General features: G+C 40.9%; 1 protein-coding gene across 9 annotated transcripts in view; it reads left to right on the plus strand.

Annotated features, from left to right (window-relative positions):
• Positions 1-16,705, plus strand: part of DMD (dystrophin) — a 7,616,828-nt gene that overhangs the window by 3,114,778 nt on the left and 4,485,345 nt on the right. For all 9 annotated transcript variants that reach the window (XM_069639082.1, XM_069639084.1, XM_069639079.1 and 6 more), the window contains one exon: positions 1,743-1,913. In XM_069639082.1, coding sequence (XP_069495183.1) covers positions 1,743-1,913 — 171 coding nt within the window. The remainder of the gene's footprint in view (positions 1-1,742; positions 1,914-16,705) is intronic.

The following is a 16,705-nucleotide window of genomic DNA, read 5'->3' on the forward strand; positions in this document are numbered from 1 at the left end:
TCTAAAGGAGGCGTTGATTAGTTTAGAGATGAAGGGTGCTAAATCTCTGGCTGCATCCTTGATAACTTGTGCTGGGCAGCTGTCGCCATGGCAGTTCGATGGTTTTAGGGATCATATCACCTTTTCAGTTTCCAGAATGGAGATGTTGGTAAATCTGAATGGTTCACAGTTATTTTGTGTGACTGTTGTAGGTGATTCTAGCTGATGGGTATTATAGGTTCCAGTGGAACTCAAGGACGCTTTTTCTTTGCAATTTTGGATTGTAAGGTGGTGATTTTATTAGCTAAGGCGTTCTGGATACTAGTACACCATTGTTTGTCCATGGGGATATTATCTATGGGTTGAACTGCTTCGGATTAGGGTCTTAGACATGCTAAACCAAGGCACGAAGTAAAACTGTATATTAATTCCAGATCTCAGTTCTCACTAGCAATCACCTTGTTAGAGCATCATCCTCCCCCAACCTTTTGATGGCTTATGGTCCCCTGATCCTTTAGAAAGGATTTCCTCTCTACGTGCCTCTGCCAAAGCGAACTGGAGTCTATGATGCGCTGAGGAGTTGCATCCAAAGTGAGATCCATAGGGTGTTCAGTGTCACTGCATTAGGTGGACAGTTTCTGGAGATGTCAGGCTTTGTGATTAGTGCAACATCATCTGGTAAGAAGCTGATCTGTCCTGTGCAGAGCCACGGAAGCCATGTTCTCGATAGCTGGCTGGCTGGCTGCTCCTCAGTTGAGTCTAAGAGCAAGCAGTAAGGGGATCTGCTGTATAGCTCCCCTGTGGCCATCATACACTAGCTCAAGGAAGTCAAATACTTCACTTACTAAATAACTCACTACATTTTTTAGGCATGATCGGTCCATGCATCAGTCAATTCAATGACGAAATCAATTGTACACAGTGTATTCAATTTAGGCAGACTTTGGAAATACAAAACATAGCCTGAATAACATTGTTGTTTTGCAATGTGAAATTCAGCAGAGCAAAACTAACTTCATTTAGTTCCAGACATGTTAAATTGTATTGATGTTTACAAAGTGTGTAGTGAAATAGGGGCATATTAATGTAAACGTCAAGACATTATGTTGACATTTGATACCATTGATGCTAAGTAATTGAACTGAACACAGACGTTTTAAAATGTGAGTGTACATGCTTAGAGGATTCACATTGCCATATACATGTTATCATTTTAATTGTCTATGATGTAATCTAAGCACCAGGAGGAGGGCCATTCTCAGTGTATGCAGGATCATGCCAAACACTGTTGTGTTATTATCGGGTGTGGGACAGCAGCAAATGCTAAGTTAGCCAAGACAGAGGTCAATATGAGTGGTGTAACATCATGTTCTATTATTTCAACTAGTCGGAAGATAATTGTTGCCATCAGTTGCTTAATAAAATCAATCCCATATTTTTCAGATTATGTGTTTTCCCCAATATGGGAAACCTTTATGTGCTGCTCATCATAACTTGCAATCATATGTATCCTGATTTTGCATGGCTTCTCAATATTTGCATTTTGTTCATCCTCTTTATATATAAGCACATGAGTGGTACGCCAAGTCACTTAACATGTTTATGAAGGCAACCCGTAAAACAAATATTCCATTGACAGGTGTTTGAGTGTTATTGAACTTGTTTTGTGTAGTTAAACAAAATAGACACTAGCCATGCTAATTTTTCCAAAGGTTGTGTATATATTATTAATGGCAAAAATTGTTATTTTCTCATGACTGCAGTGTTTAAAGGCAGAGCTGAACGATATGCGCCCAAAAGTGGACTCAGTTCGAGAGCAAGCTGTTGAGTTAATTGCAAACCGCGGAGAGCACTGCAAGCAAATAGTGGAGCCCAAGTTGTCTGAGATCAATAAGAGATTTTTAGTTATATCCCAAAGAATTAAGAGTGGAAAGGTAAGGACTTATCCGTTGGCCCTACTGGGTTTATGACTTGTGACCTGTCTGTTAAGCTGAGAGGTTAATATTGTGTAGTGTGAAATAATTTGGCAGTACCTAACTGAAATGAATTCAACCAATGCTAATTTGTTAGCTCAAGAGTTCTGACAAACAATGCACTGTCAATAGAAATGAACTGTTAATAAAAAAGAAAGGCTGCAGATGTTGTTCAATACATTAGTAGTTCATTAAATGTCAACTAATTGTTAAGCAATGGCAAAGGTTATACACTTTCCGTTTACTTGTCTAAAAGTCTAAAATGTGGTTCTTTGTAACACCTTCAAGTTACAATTTACTTCATAATTGCCATTGTCCTTTTTTTACATTAAAAGTACAGAAGAATCATGTGTCTATAGTAGTAGACCAGAGCCAAGAGACAGACATGGTGGTATTGTGATTGGTATTTGTATTACCAGCTGTAAACCTACGTTGTCCCAGATCTAAGATATCAAACCTATGGAATAAAATAAACTCAAAGAGTGCTCATTAAGAAGGTTGTTACATACAAAACAGGAAAGTCCTCTGTCTGAAAATCTCTGTTAATCTAGATGCTGCACTACCACTTACAACAAACATATGCATCAAACAAAGATGCTCTCAGGCCCTCTGCCCTTGCATGTGAATGGTGGCTGGTTTCTGACCCCCGCCCAGGTAAGTAATCTTTCCTAAGGCTCCCTACTCTTGATGCACAGTTAATCGTGTGGTCTGAATATCTTTTCAACGGCTTTCTTTCTAGCACAGTTCAGTCAAGTGCTATATGTGTCTTTTATCTGGTTCTAGCCCTCGCCCCCACCCCCTTCTGGTAGAATGTTATCCACTACCAGCAGTGTTTCTGTGCTTCGTAAACCTAGCGACAGTTTGTGGCTTGTATCCCGCCTTGGGATTTGGTTTCTCATACCCGGCCGTGGAGTCTCCCTGTCTTGGGGGTCTTATCTCTCTCACCCCAGCAGGGGTTTTGTTTCTATCCCCCTGCTTTGGGGTCTTATTCCTCTCATCCTGCAGTGAGGTTGTCCTTCGATCATCCTGCTTTGGGGTCTTGTCTCTCTCATCCTGTATCGGGGTTGTCCTTCTCTCACCGTGCAGTGGAGTCTGGATTCTCTTACCACGCCACAGGGTCTAGGCTATCTCATTCCGTTGTGAGGTTGTACTTCTCTCACCCCACCTTGGCATCTGTATTCTTTCACCCCACGTCGTGGTCTTGTCTCACTCACCACACCTTTTTGTTATCCTCTCACCCCGCCTTGAGGTCCGGATTCTCTCACCCTGCCTTGGCCTCTTGTTCAGCCTCACTTTCCCTCTCCCAGTTCCCCAGAGCAACTGCATACATTTGCTTTCTTGGCAGAGCCCCTTGGGAAAATCGGGGAGATTTGTGCTTCTGCAATGTGTTCTTGATGCTCCTTTTCAGGCAGAGCTAGCCACCGTGTTGTCTGTGTGACTGTGGTGCCAGCCTCTCAGCATGCTGGTTGTTTGTCAGTTTTGGTTTTATGCAGCTCGTTCCCCAGGGCTGTGAATATTCCATGGGCTCAGCTACAGTCAGGTACGTTGTATCTGGTGTATGCTCTGTGTCTCCTGCCACGCCTCTCAGGAGAAGAATTCCGGGTATCTAGAGCTCTATGGTTATCGTCTCTGTTTCTTTCTCTCTGAGTGGCGCTTTATCCTTCCCTCTACAAGGGGCTGGGACTTCCCACTGTTCTTTCATTATCAATTAATGCTGTGCATACCGAGGGTCAGAGACCACACCAGTCATTCTTAGAGGCATTTTCAAGTAATCTCACAGTTTAACACCCCATGTAGCTAATAAATATATTAGGATCTTGGGAATAGGCAGAACAATGAATATCCCTTTCCTTTCCTCAAAGCGGATAGTCACCCACTAGAGGAATCCGACTTGCCCTGTCCCCTCGGGGGTTTTAGGCTTAGTGGGCTCACCTCTTTAGTCCCAAAGGGGGTGGTTCCCCCTGGGAAGAGGGGACTAATTCACTGAATTCATCACACAATCTGGAATAACATGGCTATTTTATCTGTAATGTTGCCAGCACTTTGCATTTGGAGCGCCAAGATGCCTCTGGTGAGAGTGTTCATTATAAGTATGATTAGCATGACATAAAACATCAACTTTTAAAAGGAAATTAGACTCATTTAAATAAAACCTACATATTTTCTTTCTTGCATAATGCCATTATGACTCTTTTTGAAGTGTCCTATATTGAAGAGTGGGGTGGTGGCCTCAATTAAGTGCCTGTGTAAACTGCCATATCACAGTTTACTTTGTGAGGCAGACAACTTTGTAAAGTTTTCTCAACAAATGCCATTTTATTTGGTTATTATGTTGGATGAATGCCTCACTATCCCTACCCTGATGAGGATTTCCCTGCCTAAAAGAAACTAAAGGAAACACTCTATTATAGGATATCTGTCCCTCACACTTGTACACACAGAAAATAAACAATGAAATGCATAACAATTCTCAGCAAACCATAAACGTGTATTTGAAATGTAACCACAGTCTTGTTCTGTAACTTGAGTGAATTCCCCTTCCCCAAGTTTAAACGTGGTCTTTGTTTTGCAGTTCAGAAAAAGAAATCCAGGAAATCCAGAGTTAAAATAAAGTTCAACCACAGTCCGTTTTCACTTCAATTGATCTCTGTCAGGTTCCAAAGTCAGTTGGCTATAGTTCCACTGTGTTAAGAAAATTGAAGGTTTCTTTCATTCTTTGAACAATCCTACAATGGATAAACGGCCACAATAATGATCATGGTCATGATGACTTGCCACAAGCTCTTTAGTAGTTTTTAACTTGTCAACAGATCTCAACTTGGTACACCTTTAACTGGTTAATGAACAGCTCCCATTCACTTTGGAATACCTTTAGTATCACAACCAACATAGATTGTATCTCAGCCAAGATGATTTGCCACAATTATATTTAGCTTCACATTCAACATAGATTATAATGGTCAGCACCCCCTTTTAAGCACTTATTCAGCTTCCACCTGGTGTGCTACTACGCCACGCCCAATTCTTCAATAGTTTGCCGTTCAGGTTTACTCTCTTGCTCGAGCAAAACAAAAATGTTGATGGCTGGAAGGTTTAGAATAAATCTTGACCTCTGGCATTGCTCTGGGCAACCGTCCAGACCATCGCTCTTCGCCTGCCAAGCCATTACAAAAGGGGAAAAACCATATGCAAATCAGGCTTGGCCCCACCCCCAAAGGGGTAGTCCAGCCCGAACTGCTAGGTCACATCCCTTTTGCACAAGACCACAAGCATCCCCAGACTTGTTTCAGCCTTGTTGGGCATCATCAGTGAGGAGTAGCTTGGGTCTCTAGGCCCAGCAGGCAAGGGACCCACGTCTGGGCATACCCTTCCCACTCGGAGTGACAATAGCAAAACAAAAGAGCTGATGGCTAGGTTTAGAATAAATCTTGACCTCTGGCATTGCTCTGGGCAACCCTCCAGACCATCGTTCTTCGCCTGCCAAGCCATTACAAAAGGGGAAAAACCATATGCAAATCATGCTTGGCCCCACCCCCAAAGGGGTAGTCCAACCCGAACTGCTAGGTCAAATCCCTTTTGCACGAGACCACAAGCATCCCCAGACATGTTTCAGCCTTGTTGGGCGTCATCAGTGAGGAGTAGCTTGGGTCTCTAGGCCCAGCAGGCAAGGGACCCACGTCTGGGCATACCCTTCCCACTCTGGGTGACAATAGCAAAACAAAAGAGTTGATGGATGGCTCGAACAGCAATTTACAACCAATATTGCTTTTGGGGTTCAATATCATCTGAATATTGTTTTACCACAACTTCACATTGTTTAGTAAATTGCAACTTCAAAACAACCTCCACCAACTCTTTAGGGAATACAAGACTTACTTTAGTGCTCTCTGACACCTTTCTCACAATAATTCTCCTATCCCTCTGGGTCTTTCTCAGAAGGGTAACTGTTGTGACACTCTTATTTCCCCACTACACAAGATACCAATGACTGATATTAAAAGGGTTTTGTGCTTCCCTTCTTTTGACTTGTATAACGTGAGTTCACACCAACTTTCACGATAGGTTGGACAAATGATGAGCAACAGTTGCCACTGTTTATCAATCTTTCAATGGCCATCTTCTTCAATTGGCAATATTGGTTAATTGGTAATTGCCTGGTTTTATCTTTCTTTTGTCTTGGGTACTGCTTGCTCCCTTTTTGACATGTTACCCTGTTATCATGTTGGCATTGCCATAAACTCACATTTATAATATCACAGTCTGTTCGCTTTTGTCTGATGTGGTTTTGCTACTTTTTAGAACTTTGGTATTCAAAAGTACTTTGTTAAGCTTTCTTGCTCGCTCGCAAGTACAGTTTTCACTTGGCATTGGTAGCTCGAGTTTCAAAAGTGTTCTTCCAGCCTCTTTCAATAACACGCAAGCATCTCTCACTTGCTGAACACTTTCTTCACATACGCGACTGGGGAAGATATACTTTGGGGTCACACACAAGCTGTGAACTCACCAGGTAGGGCAAGCACTCCTCTTCCTCTCGCTTCTTGCAGGATTCTTCTTCATTTGGCGTCTCACATCACAGTATGCCTTTCCTTCAAGTTTGCCACTGCCTAGGGAATGGGGGAATGTAGCCTTCCTTGCTCCAGAGGTTGTTTGGTGCATGACAGCCACTGGACACCTCAAGGCGCTCTGGTGCACGCCAGCCACCTGTGATGACCTTCGGGAAGGGAACTCTTGTCAAACTTTCGCTTTCCAATGAACAGCCTCTACAGACTTGCAAGCTCCCCTCTCGAGCTCTTCTTACTGTGCAACCTCTGTAATTCTGGATTTTAGAGGCATAGACCATCTCAAGACTGATAGTTGCTTTCTGCCACGTAATGGTCCCGGCATCTTCTCTCTCCTCCCACAGTATGCACTGCCTGCGTACACCACGCTGCTTCTGCTCTCTTATTCTGTCCTGCCACTCCCACTACAGCTCTCCTTGGCCTGCACATGAGGGGTCTTTGTAAGCATCTCAGTCTCCCTAAAGTGTTTGTCATTTACATTAATGAGCTCACCACTCCTATTGTAATGTGCCTCTTCATTCATCTTCCTCGTACTAGTACTTACAGGGTAATGAGACTTGAAGTTCCAAATAATATTAGGCTTTTTAAATCTGTTTTTCACTTTCATACATCAACGTGTTCTTGATAACATTTTCTATAGGACTAGCATGAACATTGGTTACTAAACCTGATTGAAAAGGAAAAGGCAACTCTTTTAGGTTGTTGTTCTCTATGAATTCCCTTTTACGGTACCTTGTGTGTAACAGAAATAATTTGTTCTACAAGTCCTTGGGAAAAAGGTATTTTATTTCCTTTAAGGTCTAGGATTTCACGGGTGGTGTTACCCTTAGTTACATGTGAATTCTATTCATACATTGGCATTACATCATCACCCTCTCTAGAGGAGTATACATAATGCATCTCATCCCATCACTTCCCTAAGCGTTTTCTCCTCTGAGGTGATCCTCCCGCAGAACACCACCTCCAAGGTCAGGATCAGGAAGTGTCTGTCTTTGCTGACTACCTGGGAGGAGACTTTAGGCAGGGTTTTAGTGAGGGAGCCTTAGGATTCATCAGATAGCCCAAAGCATATTTTCTGATGTTTTGATGATTTTATGGAAATAACCAATTGTGGAATTGTTTCTTTATTTCTAAGGCACTCCTAAAATTAAAATTAGGAGTGTGTGTGTATGTGTGCCACTGTCAACTATCAACATTATGGGAGTCAAATCAAAATAGGCACTTTAAAAACATGTCACTGTCATTAGATCGCTATTTTGACACTTGGTGGTGCTAATACTTAATGAGGATAGTGCGAAATGCTTCTGTTTGATACTTGGAACTTACTTTATTTAAGGTTTATGAAATTATTTATTTGTACTTCTTACCCCCTCTTCACACATTCTGTGCACATGTCTTTTTGATAATTAAGTAAACATTTGATTTAAGACAATAGCATAGGAGTTCGGGAAAACATAACACTAGTGTGTACTAAGTAACAACTATGGAGTCAAAGTGTTCCTGGCATATCCAGCTTTCTCACATACACTAATGTGTTCTCATCAATTGCCATAACCTTCATCTGTTATATTAGACGTTTATCCATTATACATTCTAGTTATCTTCCAACTGTGTTAGAAACTAGATGTAATAACTATGTATATCCTTGATTGTTTATTTTCTATTTTTTGTATTAGAATTCACTTGCAAATATAAAAAATATGTTTGCAGTCAACTACATTTACCAGACATCGATACCCAGTTTACCATACATGCCAGACTCATTAATACTCCTATACCTGCACATAAGATCTCTATAATATCCAACTAAGTGAAACTATTAAACTATCATAACATTATACAACCTTACCTTTGTCAATAGTCTATATCTGGTTCTCACCAAATCTGAAACTTTTCTTCATTTTTTTAAAAGACATTTTATTACCGAAACAATATTGTGGCTACATTTTATATTCATACATTTAAGTCTTATCTAAAGTAGTCATAAAAGGTTGAATCCATAGTAAACAGGATGTATACCAATGAAATGTAAATTAATTCAATATAGTTCTTGCAGTAAACATAGCCTACCATATCCATTGCATTTTAAAGGTTTACCTAGTTGAAACACAACAATGTACACATACATACAGAAAGGTGGGGGGAGTCAGAAACATAAACCAAAAAGAAGGTATGATTATACAGGAAGAATGGAGTTTTGACAAATAATTGACACATACATTCCGTTTCATAGCATGCTTTCTTAACAAAAATGGGGAGGAAGCGTAGAATTGTTCAAGTCTATGTACATTAAACACTGAGATCCATGACATCTTGTATGTAATACAGTGACACTTTTTCAATTGGAGGTAATTGTTTAGACTGTAATAAGCATCTTTTGTTAGTACCCGGAGAGCGGGGTGTGGTGGCCTCCCATCCAATGATGAAGCTCAGAGCAGGGTCTTTACTACACTGTAAAGTCCCTGTTCCATGTCTCCTCAGAGCAGAAGGCCGCCATCTTCCCTCGCCAGGAATCAGGTTAGTGCCCTTTTCTGCACTTCTGTGTCCCCATCCCCGATCCCCTTTTCCACATATTTAGGACTCCACCACTTACTCTTTACTTCCTTGTCCCTCACCGGTGCTGGTAACAGTAATGTTTCTGGGGCATGTATGACTATTGAATGGCCTCCATGGAAAGGGAGAAGGGACTACATGTACTGCCCATCCCCCAGATCCATTGCAGGCATTTTATTTTGTAGTTTTATCACAAGCTGAGAAACCACAAACACTGTGCTTCTCAACTTGTGATAAAACACTATTAGTGTCTGGGTACAATGTGCCGAAGTACTTTTAGCAATATAACCCTCACAGGGGGGCATTAATGCTGGTGTAATGCCCTTTGGCTTATGTTAAAGCCCTTGCTTCACTCGGGATTGAGACTGATGCCCCGGGGCATTACCAAACTGGTAATTCCCACCTGCGAGCATTATATTGCTGAAGTACAATGCTACCTAATAACAGTTGTTTATAATGAAAGATTACATGCAGTTTAATAAATTGCATAATTGCATGCCATACATTCTTCCAGAATTGTTTATTGAATTTACATTCAATAAACATGTTTTTTAAGAATCTTCAATTTCAACGCAAGACGAGAAGTTATTATCAAGAGAAAAATGGCATTGAAATAATCTAGAAGGAGTACTAAATACGCTGTGTTGGAAGAAATATCAAGTTTGTGTTAGGCTTGCTGACCTGCAGGTTCGTTAAATTCTATAATTTAAACAAGAGGCAGTTAGCTACTATCAACAGCCACGAACATTAAACTAGTGCTGTGTCTTCATGTGTATAAACCAATTTTATTCAATGAATTCATGTACGAAGATAAACATAAATATCTACTAACACTTATTTAAAAGCACTGTATAAAATACAATCTATTTGTCTAAAACATATGTAAATACGGTCACAATACAATACTGGGGGACCTCTTTTAATAGGTAATTATCAAAGTTATTTGCTTTCCACTAACACTAAGAAAATGTTAACTGTCTTTGGTTTAGTTATATTTCTCCTAATTTCTCCTAATAGTTAGGATAAATTCTTATATCTGTTTAATTATTTCACCAGATTTTTGAACTCGACATGTTTCAGTTCTCATCAGATTCCGGAGTGGGTATTACTTTCCAATTGTTACCATGAAACAACACTTTACATATAATAAATCTTCATCAAATGAGTCTGATTCCCATTTAAATTGGCAGCACAGAATTGTCTGTCTTTCTCTATCGTGATTGGTATTTTCCGTGGAGTGAGTTAAGAATTGAAGATGAGGTCCTGAATCAAGCAGGTGTTCTCATCTTTGGTCCCAGATAGATACGACTGGCAGGGGAGCCTGTGACCTGTAGACTCTGAAGGTGAATAGGGCAACCAATCAGCAAAAACTGAACAGAGTTAAGGAGAAGAAGGAGGGTGGAGAGAAAAGAAAAGAGGGTAGCAGGGGAGAGGGAGAGAGAAGGAGGAAGAGAAAAGGAAAGTCTTGAGTTTCCAGAACTTAAGGTGCTCCGGCTTAAGACCGATAGAGGCAGGGATGCACCTGCAGACGATAAAGATTTACCCCCAAATCTCGGTTTGTGAAATCGGCTCACCCGCAGTGAGTTGCAAGAGGACGTTGGGCGTCATCTTGGAACAACAACTAAATATGAAGGCGTATGTTGGTAGTCTGGTGTCTTCATCAGCCTATTTATTATATTAAGCTTTAGGCCTACCTCCGACCCTTCATTAAACAAGATAATACAGAGACTATTGCATGGGCCGATGTGGTTGCCAAGATCGACTACTTTTGTAGTTTGTTGTATGGTATCAACAGAATAGAGTGCAACAGGCTACAGATGACACAAAATGGTGCAATGCGAGTGGTTACGGGAATCGCTCATAAAGACAACGTCTCTGAGGCCAGAAGTGGTCTGCACTGGCTTCCTGTGGAGTTGAGGCACCTATTTCGTCTCCTGGTAATTACACAAAAATGTCACCAGGCAAAATGACTGTCTACCTTCAGGATCTGTTGAAAGAGAAAATACATATGAGAACCCTCAGATCTAGTAACTTCGACCAGCTCACTCTTCCTAGATGTAGGACCATCAAAGCTACAAAGGGTGCATTTCAGTACACGGCTCCAAAAGCATGGAATAGTCTACCTCAGGAAATAAGGAGCCTGAAGTCCACGTAACTTTTTAAGAAGAAATTGAAAACATTTTTATTTGCTTGAAACGGCTTTCTCATCGCCTGGTTGACTAACTGATTATGTGCTTAGTCTTAAACTCTATTTGTTAGTCTGTTGTTGTTGCACCCTTATGCCCACGGGTCCATGGATTGTGCTATATATATTTTTAAAGTAAAGTAAAGAGCGGAGGACTCGAGAGGTAGAGTATTTAGTAAGAGAGCAGTGTAATAGTGTGGGCCCCAGACCCAGAAAGCCTTGTGGATTATGCAGAGCATCTTGAACTTGATCCTTGCAGCCATGGGGAGCCATTGGAGGGATTTCAGCACCGGAGAGATTTGGCTGCCAAGTTTGAGGCCAAGGATAAGTCTAACTGTACTTTACTGGATGGAGGACAGAGAGTGGAAGTAGGAAGATTGAGAAAGAGGCTGTAGCATTAATCCAGCCTAGAGAGACCCATGGCTCTTGAGGTGATGAGTCTCTCCGGGAAAGTGAGAACATGTAAAATACCTCTGAGGAGGTGCATTTGGTAGTTGTACTTTTTGGATTTATGGGGTTTGAATACAGAATTTTATATAACATGAAGGCTCTTTAGTTTATTCTGGTCTGGTAAAAAATTACAATCAGACCAAAGCTCAATATTTCCCATGTAAACATCCATAATCTTGACAAACCGTTGCAAAACTGAGTTGGGGGAGCAGGAGTGCTTGAATTCATTTAAAGAGATAGAGATCCCCTGGATTGACACATTTGATCCCTTTATCCAGCCACAAATTCCAATAAAATGATTTACTATTAATGTGAATCTGTTTATTTTGCTATATACATTGTGACAGGAATTCAGTGGATTTTGTGATGTGGGGAAAAAAGAAGTTCCTAAAATGGCCTGCTGAAACCTTAATGTTCATATTCTTAAGTAATCTCTTACATCCCTGCAAACCTATAGCTGCAAACCTGCAAAGAAACAGGGCATATTAATACACTTTCTAACAAACACCATGTAAGAGTAGCTTGATTACGTTCTCTTGTGTGCAAAGCTAGAATCTCGTTGAGTATAAAGGCTGAGTGATCACTTTTGAAATTTGAAAATGTTACACCAGCATTAAAGGTCATTGTTTTGACTTTCTTCAGTGAAATTTTGTCTCTCATGTTGGTCCATACAAATGTTGTAAAAAAAGAATCCATTGATCGAAGAAAGGAGGATGTAAAAGGCATAGGTAACATATATAATATGTACAAAATAATTGGAGGACCATCATTTTGGTGGGTCCTAAATGACCCCACCATGATAAATATAAAAGTGACCATGAGTTAACTAATTCCTTCACCTTGGCCATTAGTAATCTGGTGTTTTGCCTCATAATATATTTAAAGGACAAAGATATATGGATCCCCAAATATTTAATACCTTACAAGCAGCATTTCATTTGAGAACCTCTAATGTCATATTTAGTGCAGTGGATATTCAAGGGTAGTACTACTGATTTGTCTGTATTTAAATTATACCCAGATATAGATGAGAAAATATAAATTTGCATATGCTGCAAGTTTGACATTTAATGCCCTGTATACTAACATCTACTCTCAATGATTTGTGGTCGGTCAGAAAAAGGACGTGGACACTCTGAGGACACGTGCACCAAAGCTTTATTAAAGAATAATATAAAAGCCTATTTTTCCCCATCGCTTTGGGGTGCTCCCTAACTACTTTACTAACTAAGGTGCTTGTCGGTTATCAGTGAATGTCCAAAAGGAATATGTCTGTTGTCCAAAATGAATCCTAACTAACCCTACCACTTGTTTAATCAACTAAGCCAAGTAGAATGCCTCTCTTGTCCGGATTGTTGTGCTTTTGCATTTGTCTTTCCTTCTTTTAGAGTTCTTGTTAATATGCATTTGTATCAGTTCTTATAACTTATGGGACTTGTAGTCTTTCTCTCCCTTGAATGGGAGTTTTCCTTTCCCTTGTCTGAATCTTTTTCTCTGTTTTAGAGGGTTCTAAAAATTCTTGTTCTCCTCTGGGGCTTTGGCTTTCCAAATAATTATAGTTCACCTTTTCCCAGTATGGACTTTCTTGTACGAGGTTTGTCCTAGCGTCTTCTGGTCTTTAGTTCACAGTTATCTCTCTCTGTTATGTTCTAATCTTTTGTTTCCTGGATAATGGGTTATTTTCCCCTATTCCCAAGGTGGTGATAATCCAATTCTATTTCTCTCACTCCTTGGGATGTCTATGCTTCTCTTTATCACATTAATACAGTTCATGCTTTCGTCATTTGTACTGGGATGAGATTTTCTGATTATATAACAAGTCCATTTTGGCTTCCCAGTCATCCAGTTCTCCTCATTAACCTCAATATTGCAGGGGAACATCTCCAGTGCCCGTAGATACTTGGGACCTTCTCCTTCCTTCCATTTGTTTCTTGGTTTGCTTTCTGTTCAATCCATTTATTGCTGGTTTCTCCTTCCTTCTCGTTATCGCTATGGGTAATTGGTCCATTTGTGACTTCCTCGCTGGGGTTGTGTCAGCGTCATTAAACGGGCAGCCTGCCCACCACGATTGCTTCGTGTTCACACCGTCACCAAGCTTTTTATTGTATTCCATTTTATTGGGTATTTGTAAAGTGCCCATCCATGTAATGGTATTTCAAGATGCCACAAGACAAAAACCGGGCGTGCGGGGGGGCAGGGAAGAAAACAACAATAATGGTCCTACTAAAGCACCTTGTGTCATTCGGTGTTGAGTGCAATAAACAAGAAGTGCATGCTGAAGGGGAGGAGGGGAGTGACAGTCGGACGGAAGGGACAATGATAGAGTGGGAGGGAATTGTAGGGCACAGTGGGGGCATCTAGTCCGGGGGGAGTAGGGGAGCAAGATGGCCCCTGGGGCTAGGGACGTGCTAAGAGGAGACCAGGTGGTTAAGTGCCAGGGGATGAAGGGAGTACAGTGAGTGAGCACTGCATGCCAAGTGCAAGGACTGGGGTGGACCAGGCTTGGTAGGGATGCACACCCACCAGGCTAGTCAGGGAAGGGGTCCCAGAAGGGCAAGTACAGGTTAGGGGGGTTCAGAATTCCAGGGGGCTGGGTAGACTGGGCAAATAGGGCCTGGTGCCCTGTAAGACTAAGAAGGGACCAGGCTGCAAGTCAGTGCAGAAGATTAGGGCATTAGCAAGGGAAAGAGAAGGAAGAAGAAAAAAGGAAGGTCTTTGGAACCTTCCAGAACATAAGGAGATCTGTCTCAAGCCTGAGAGGGGCAGGGAGGCCATTCCAGAGGGAGGCACCTGCCAAGGAGAAAGATTAACCCTCACTCTCTGCTTGGAAAAAGGTCTGATCTGCAGAGAGTTAAATCTAGAAGATCGAAGTGCTCTAGTAGGGAGTTATTTAGGGAGAGAAGGAGGAGACTTTTATAGAGAAGTGTAATGGGCAAGAATTAGGAGAGTAGAAGGGAAGGGGTGAGGGAGGCCAAGGGAGGCCTGAGAGTGAGAAAGGTAGGAGGGAGGGGAGTAGAAGAGAATGAGAACAAGATGTTCAGAGTTTTGGTTGTGATGTGGGAGGCCAGAGCAGAGGGCCTAGGATGGCAGAGGAGAAGTGGAGACTGCAGTAGGATTGGGGAGTTCCATGCAGATTTTGAACAATACAACTGTGATGTTGGTGGCTCCAGAGAATGCAGGCCTGGATGTGGGCCCGCTTCTTCAAATGGATTGAGAGTCTGTATTGCCTTTTGAGCAGTCGGTAGGCCAGTCTGTCAATGGATGTGCTTGAAGCCAGCCACTTCCGTTCAGCAACTCTGTACTTGTGTTTCAGAGTAGCTCGATTGGAATTATACCAGGTGTTGCACTTGGAGGCAGGCTTCATGCGCATCCTCATGAAGTTCCATTCCAGCCATCTCGGCTTCTGGCTTCGCATACACACTGGGCTTGCAGCACTTCCTTCTCCTGCTCGCATCAGTTCTAAACTTCAAGAGCTTCACAGTCTGCTTCAGTTCCACCTCCTTTAGGTGTTCTATGTACAAGGGCCTGCCCCTTTCTGCGTCGGTCTCCTCTCTCTCACTCTCTTTCCTCTTTCTTTGGGGTGTCCTGTCTCTTCAATGCACTCATTGCAGTTAATTGCAGATTTTGATTTAAAGAGAACATTTCTCTTTGCGTCTATCTTCCTCTCTATCACTCTCTTTCCTCTTTCTTTGGTGTGTCCTGCCTCTTCAATGCACTCATTGTAGTTAATTGGAGATTTTGATTTAAAGAGACAATTTCTCTTTCTGTCTGGTGACATCATAATTTCAATTTCTCTTTATCCCAGTCTTGGAACTTGTCATAATTTTGAGTATTAGAGGGAGTTTCTCGCAGGAATGGGAGTCCCTGTCCCCAAAGGGGGAGTCGCTCCTGGTGAGGTCCCACTTGCCTGAACTCATCACAAATTCCAAGAAGGGTTTCAGAACTAGAATAAATTAAAAAAAAAATATGGGAGATAATGGACATCCTTGCCTAGTACCTCTAAATAAAATGAAAAAATAGGACATATGCCCATTGATGTAAACAAAGGTTTAAGGGCTCGAATACAATAAATTAATCATAGATATGAATTGGGGTCCATTCCATTTTAATGCTTTGAATAGATACTCCCACTTTACTCTGTTAAATGCTTTTTCAGCATCAAGTGCAGCAACACCATATTTGTCATTAGATTTATTGACTATCCTCGTCAAACACTAGACTATTCTTGAACATTCTAAATATAATCTAACATTATCAAATACCACCTGATCTCTTTTGATCCAATTAAACATAGAAGGAGTTAGGCGGTTTGCCAATAATTTTACAGATATGTTAGGGTCAGAATTAATTAGGGAACTTGGTCTGTAGTTTTGAAGTAGTTCTGGATACTTATTTGGTTTAAGGAATACAATGTGCATGGCTTCAGTAAATTAACTACTGAAGTGCCCTTCTCTTTAAAGAATGAAAATGGCTCATTGAGGTTAGGAGCCAGTAGTTTTTGGAAATCTATGTAAAAATCAATAGTAAAACCATTTGGGCAAGGGGATTTACCTTTTTTAAGAACATGAATAGCTTTAAGGATTTCCTTACAGGAGATAGGACTTTTCATAGGAGCAGATAGCAATTTGGATAAGATGAGTATGGAATGTTATTAACACATTCTTGAAGATTGGGGCTGTTATGGAATTAATCTGAGGAATATAAGTTTTGATAACATTTGGAATATATATTGATAATATCTACATCTGAGAATGTCCTTGTTCCACAATTATCTTAACAACAGGAATGTTAGTTCTTTTGTTTCTAAATTTTAAATATCATACCAGAGATGTTCTGGTTTTATTTCAAAATGGGTATATCATTGTTTTATATTTCAACATGGTAGCACTGGAGCACTCAGATGATATTGTATGAAACTTAAACAAAGTTCAAAGATATGCTTAAGAGTTGGGGCATCTATTTTTTGTTATATTGTTTTTCTAAAGAGAAAAGCAAATTAAAAAAAA

This window comes from Ambystoma mexicanum, chromosome 7q (assembly GCF_040938575.1).
Source record: "Ambystoma mexicanum isolate Mex_15411 chromosome 7q, UKY_AmexF1_1, whole genome shotgun sequence".
In the NCBI taxonomy this organism is placed as follows: Eukaryota; Metazoa; Chordata; class Amphibia; order Caudata; family Ambystomatidae; genus Ambystoma; species Ambystoma mexicanum.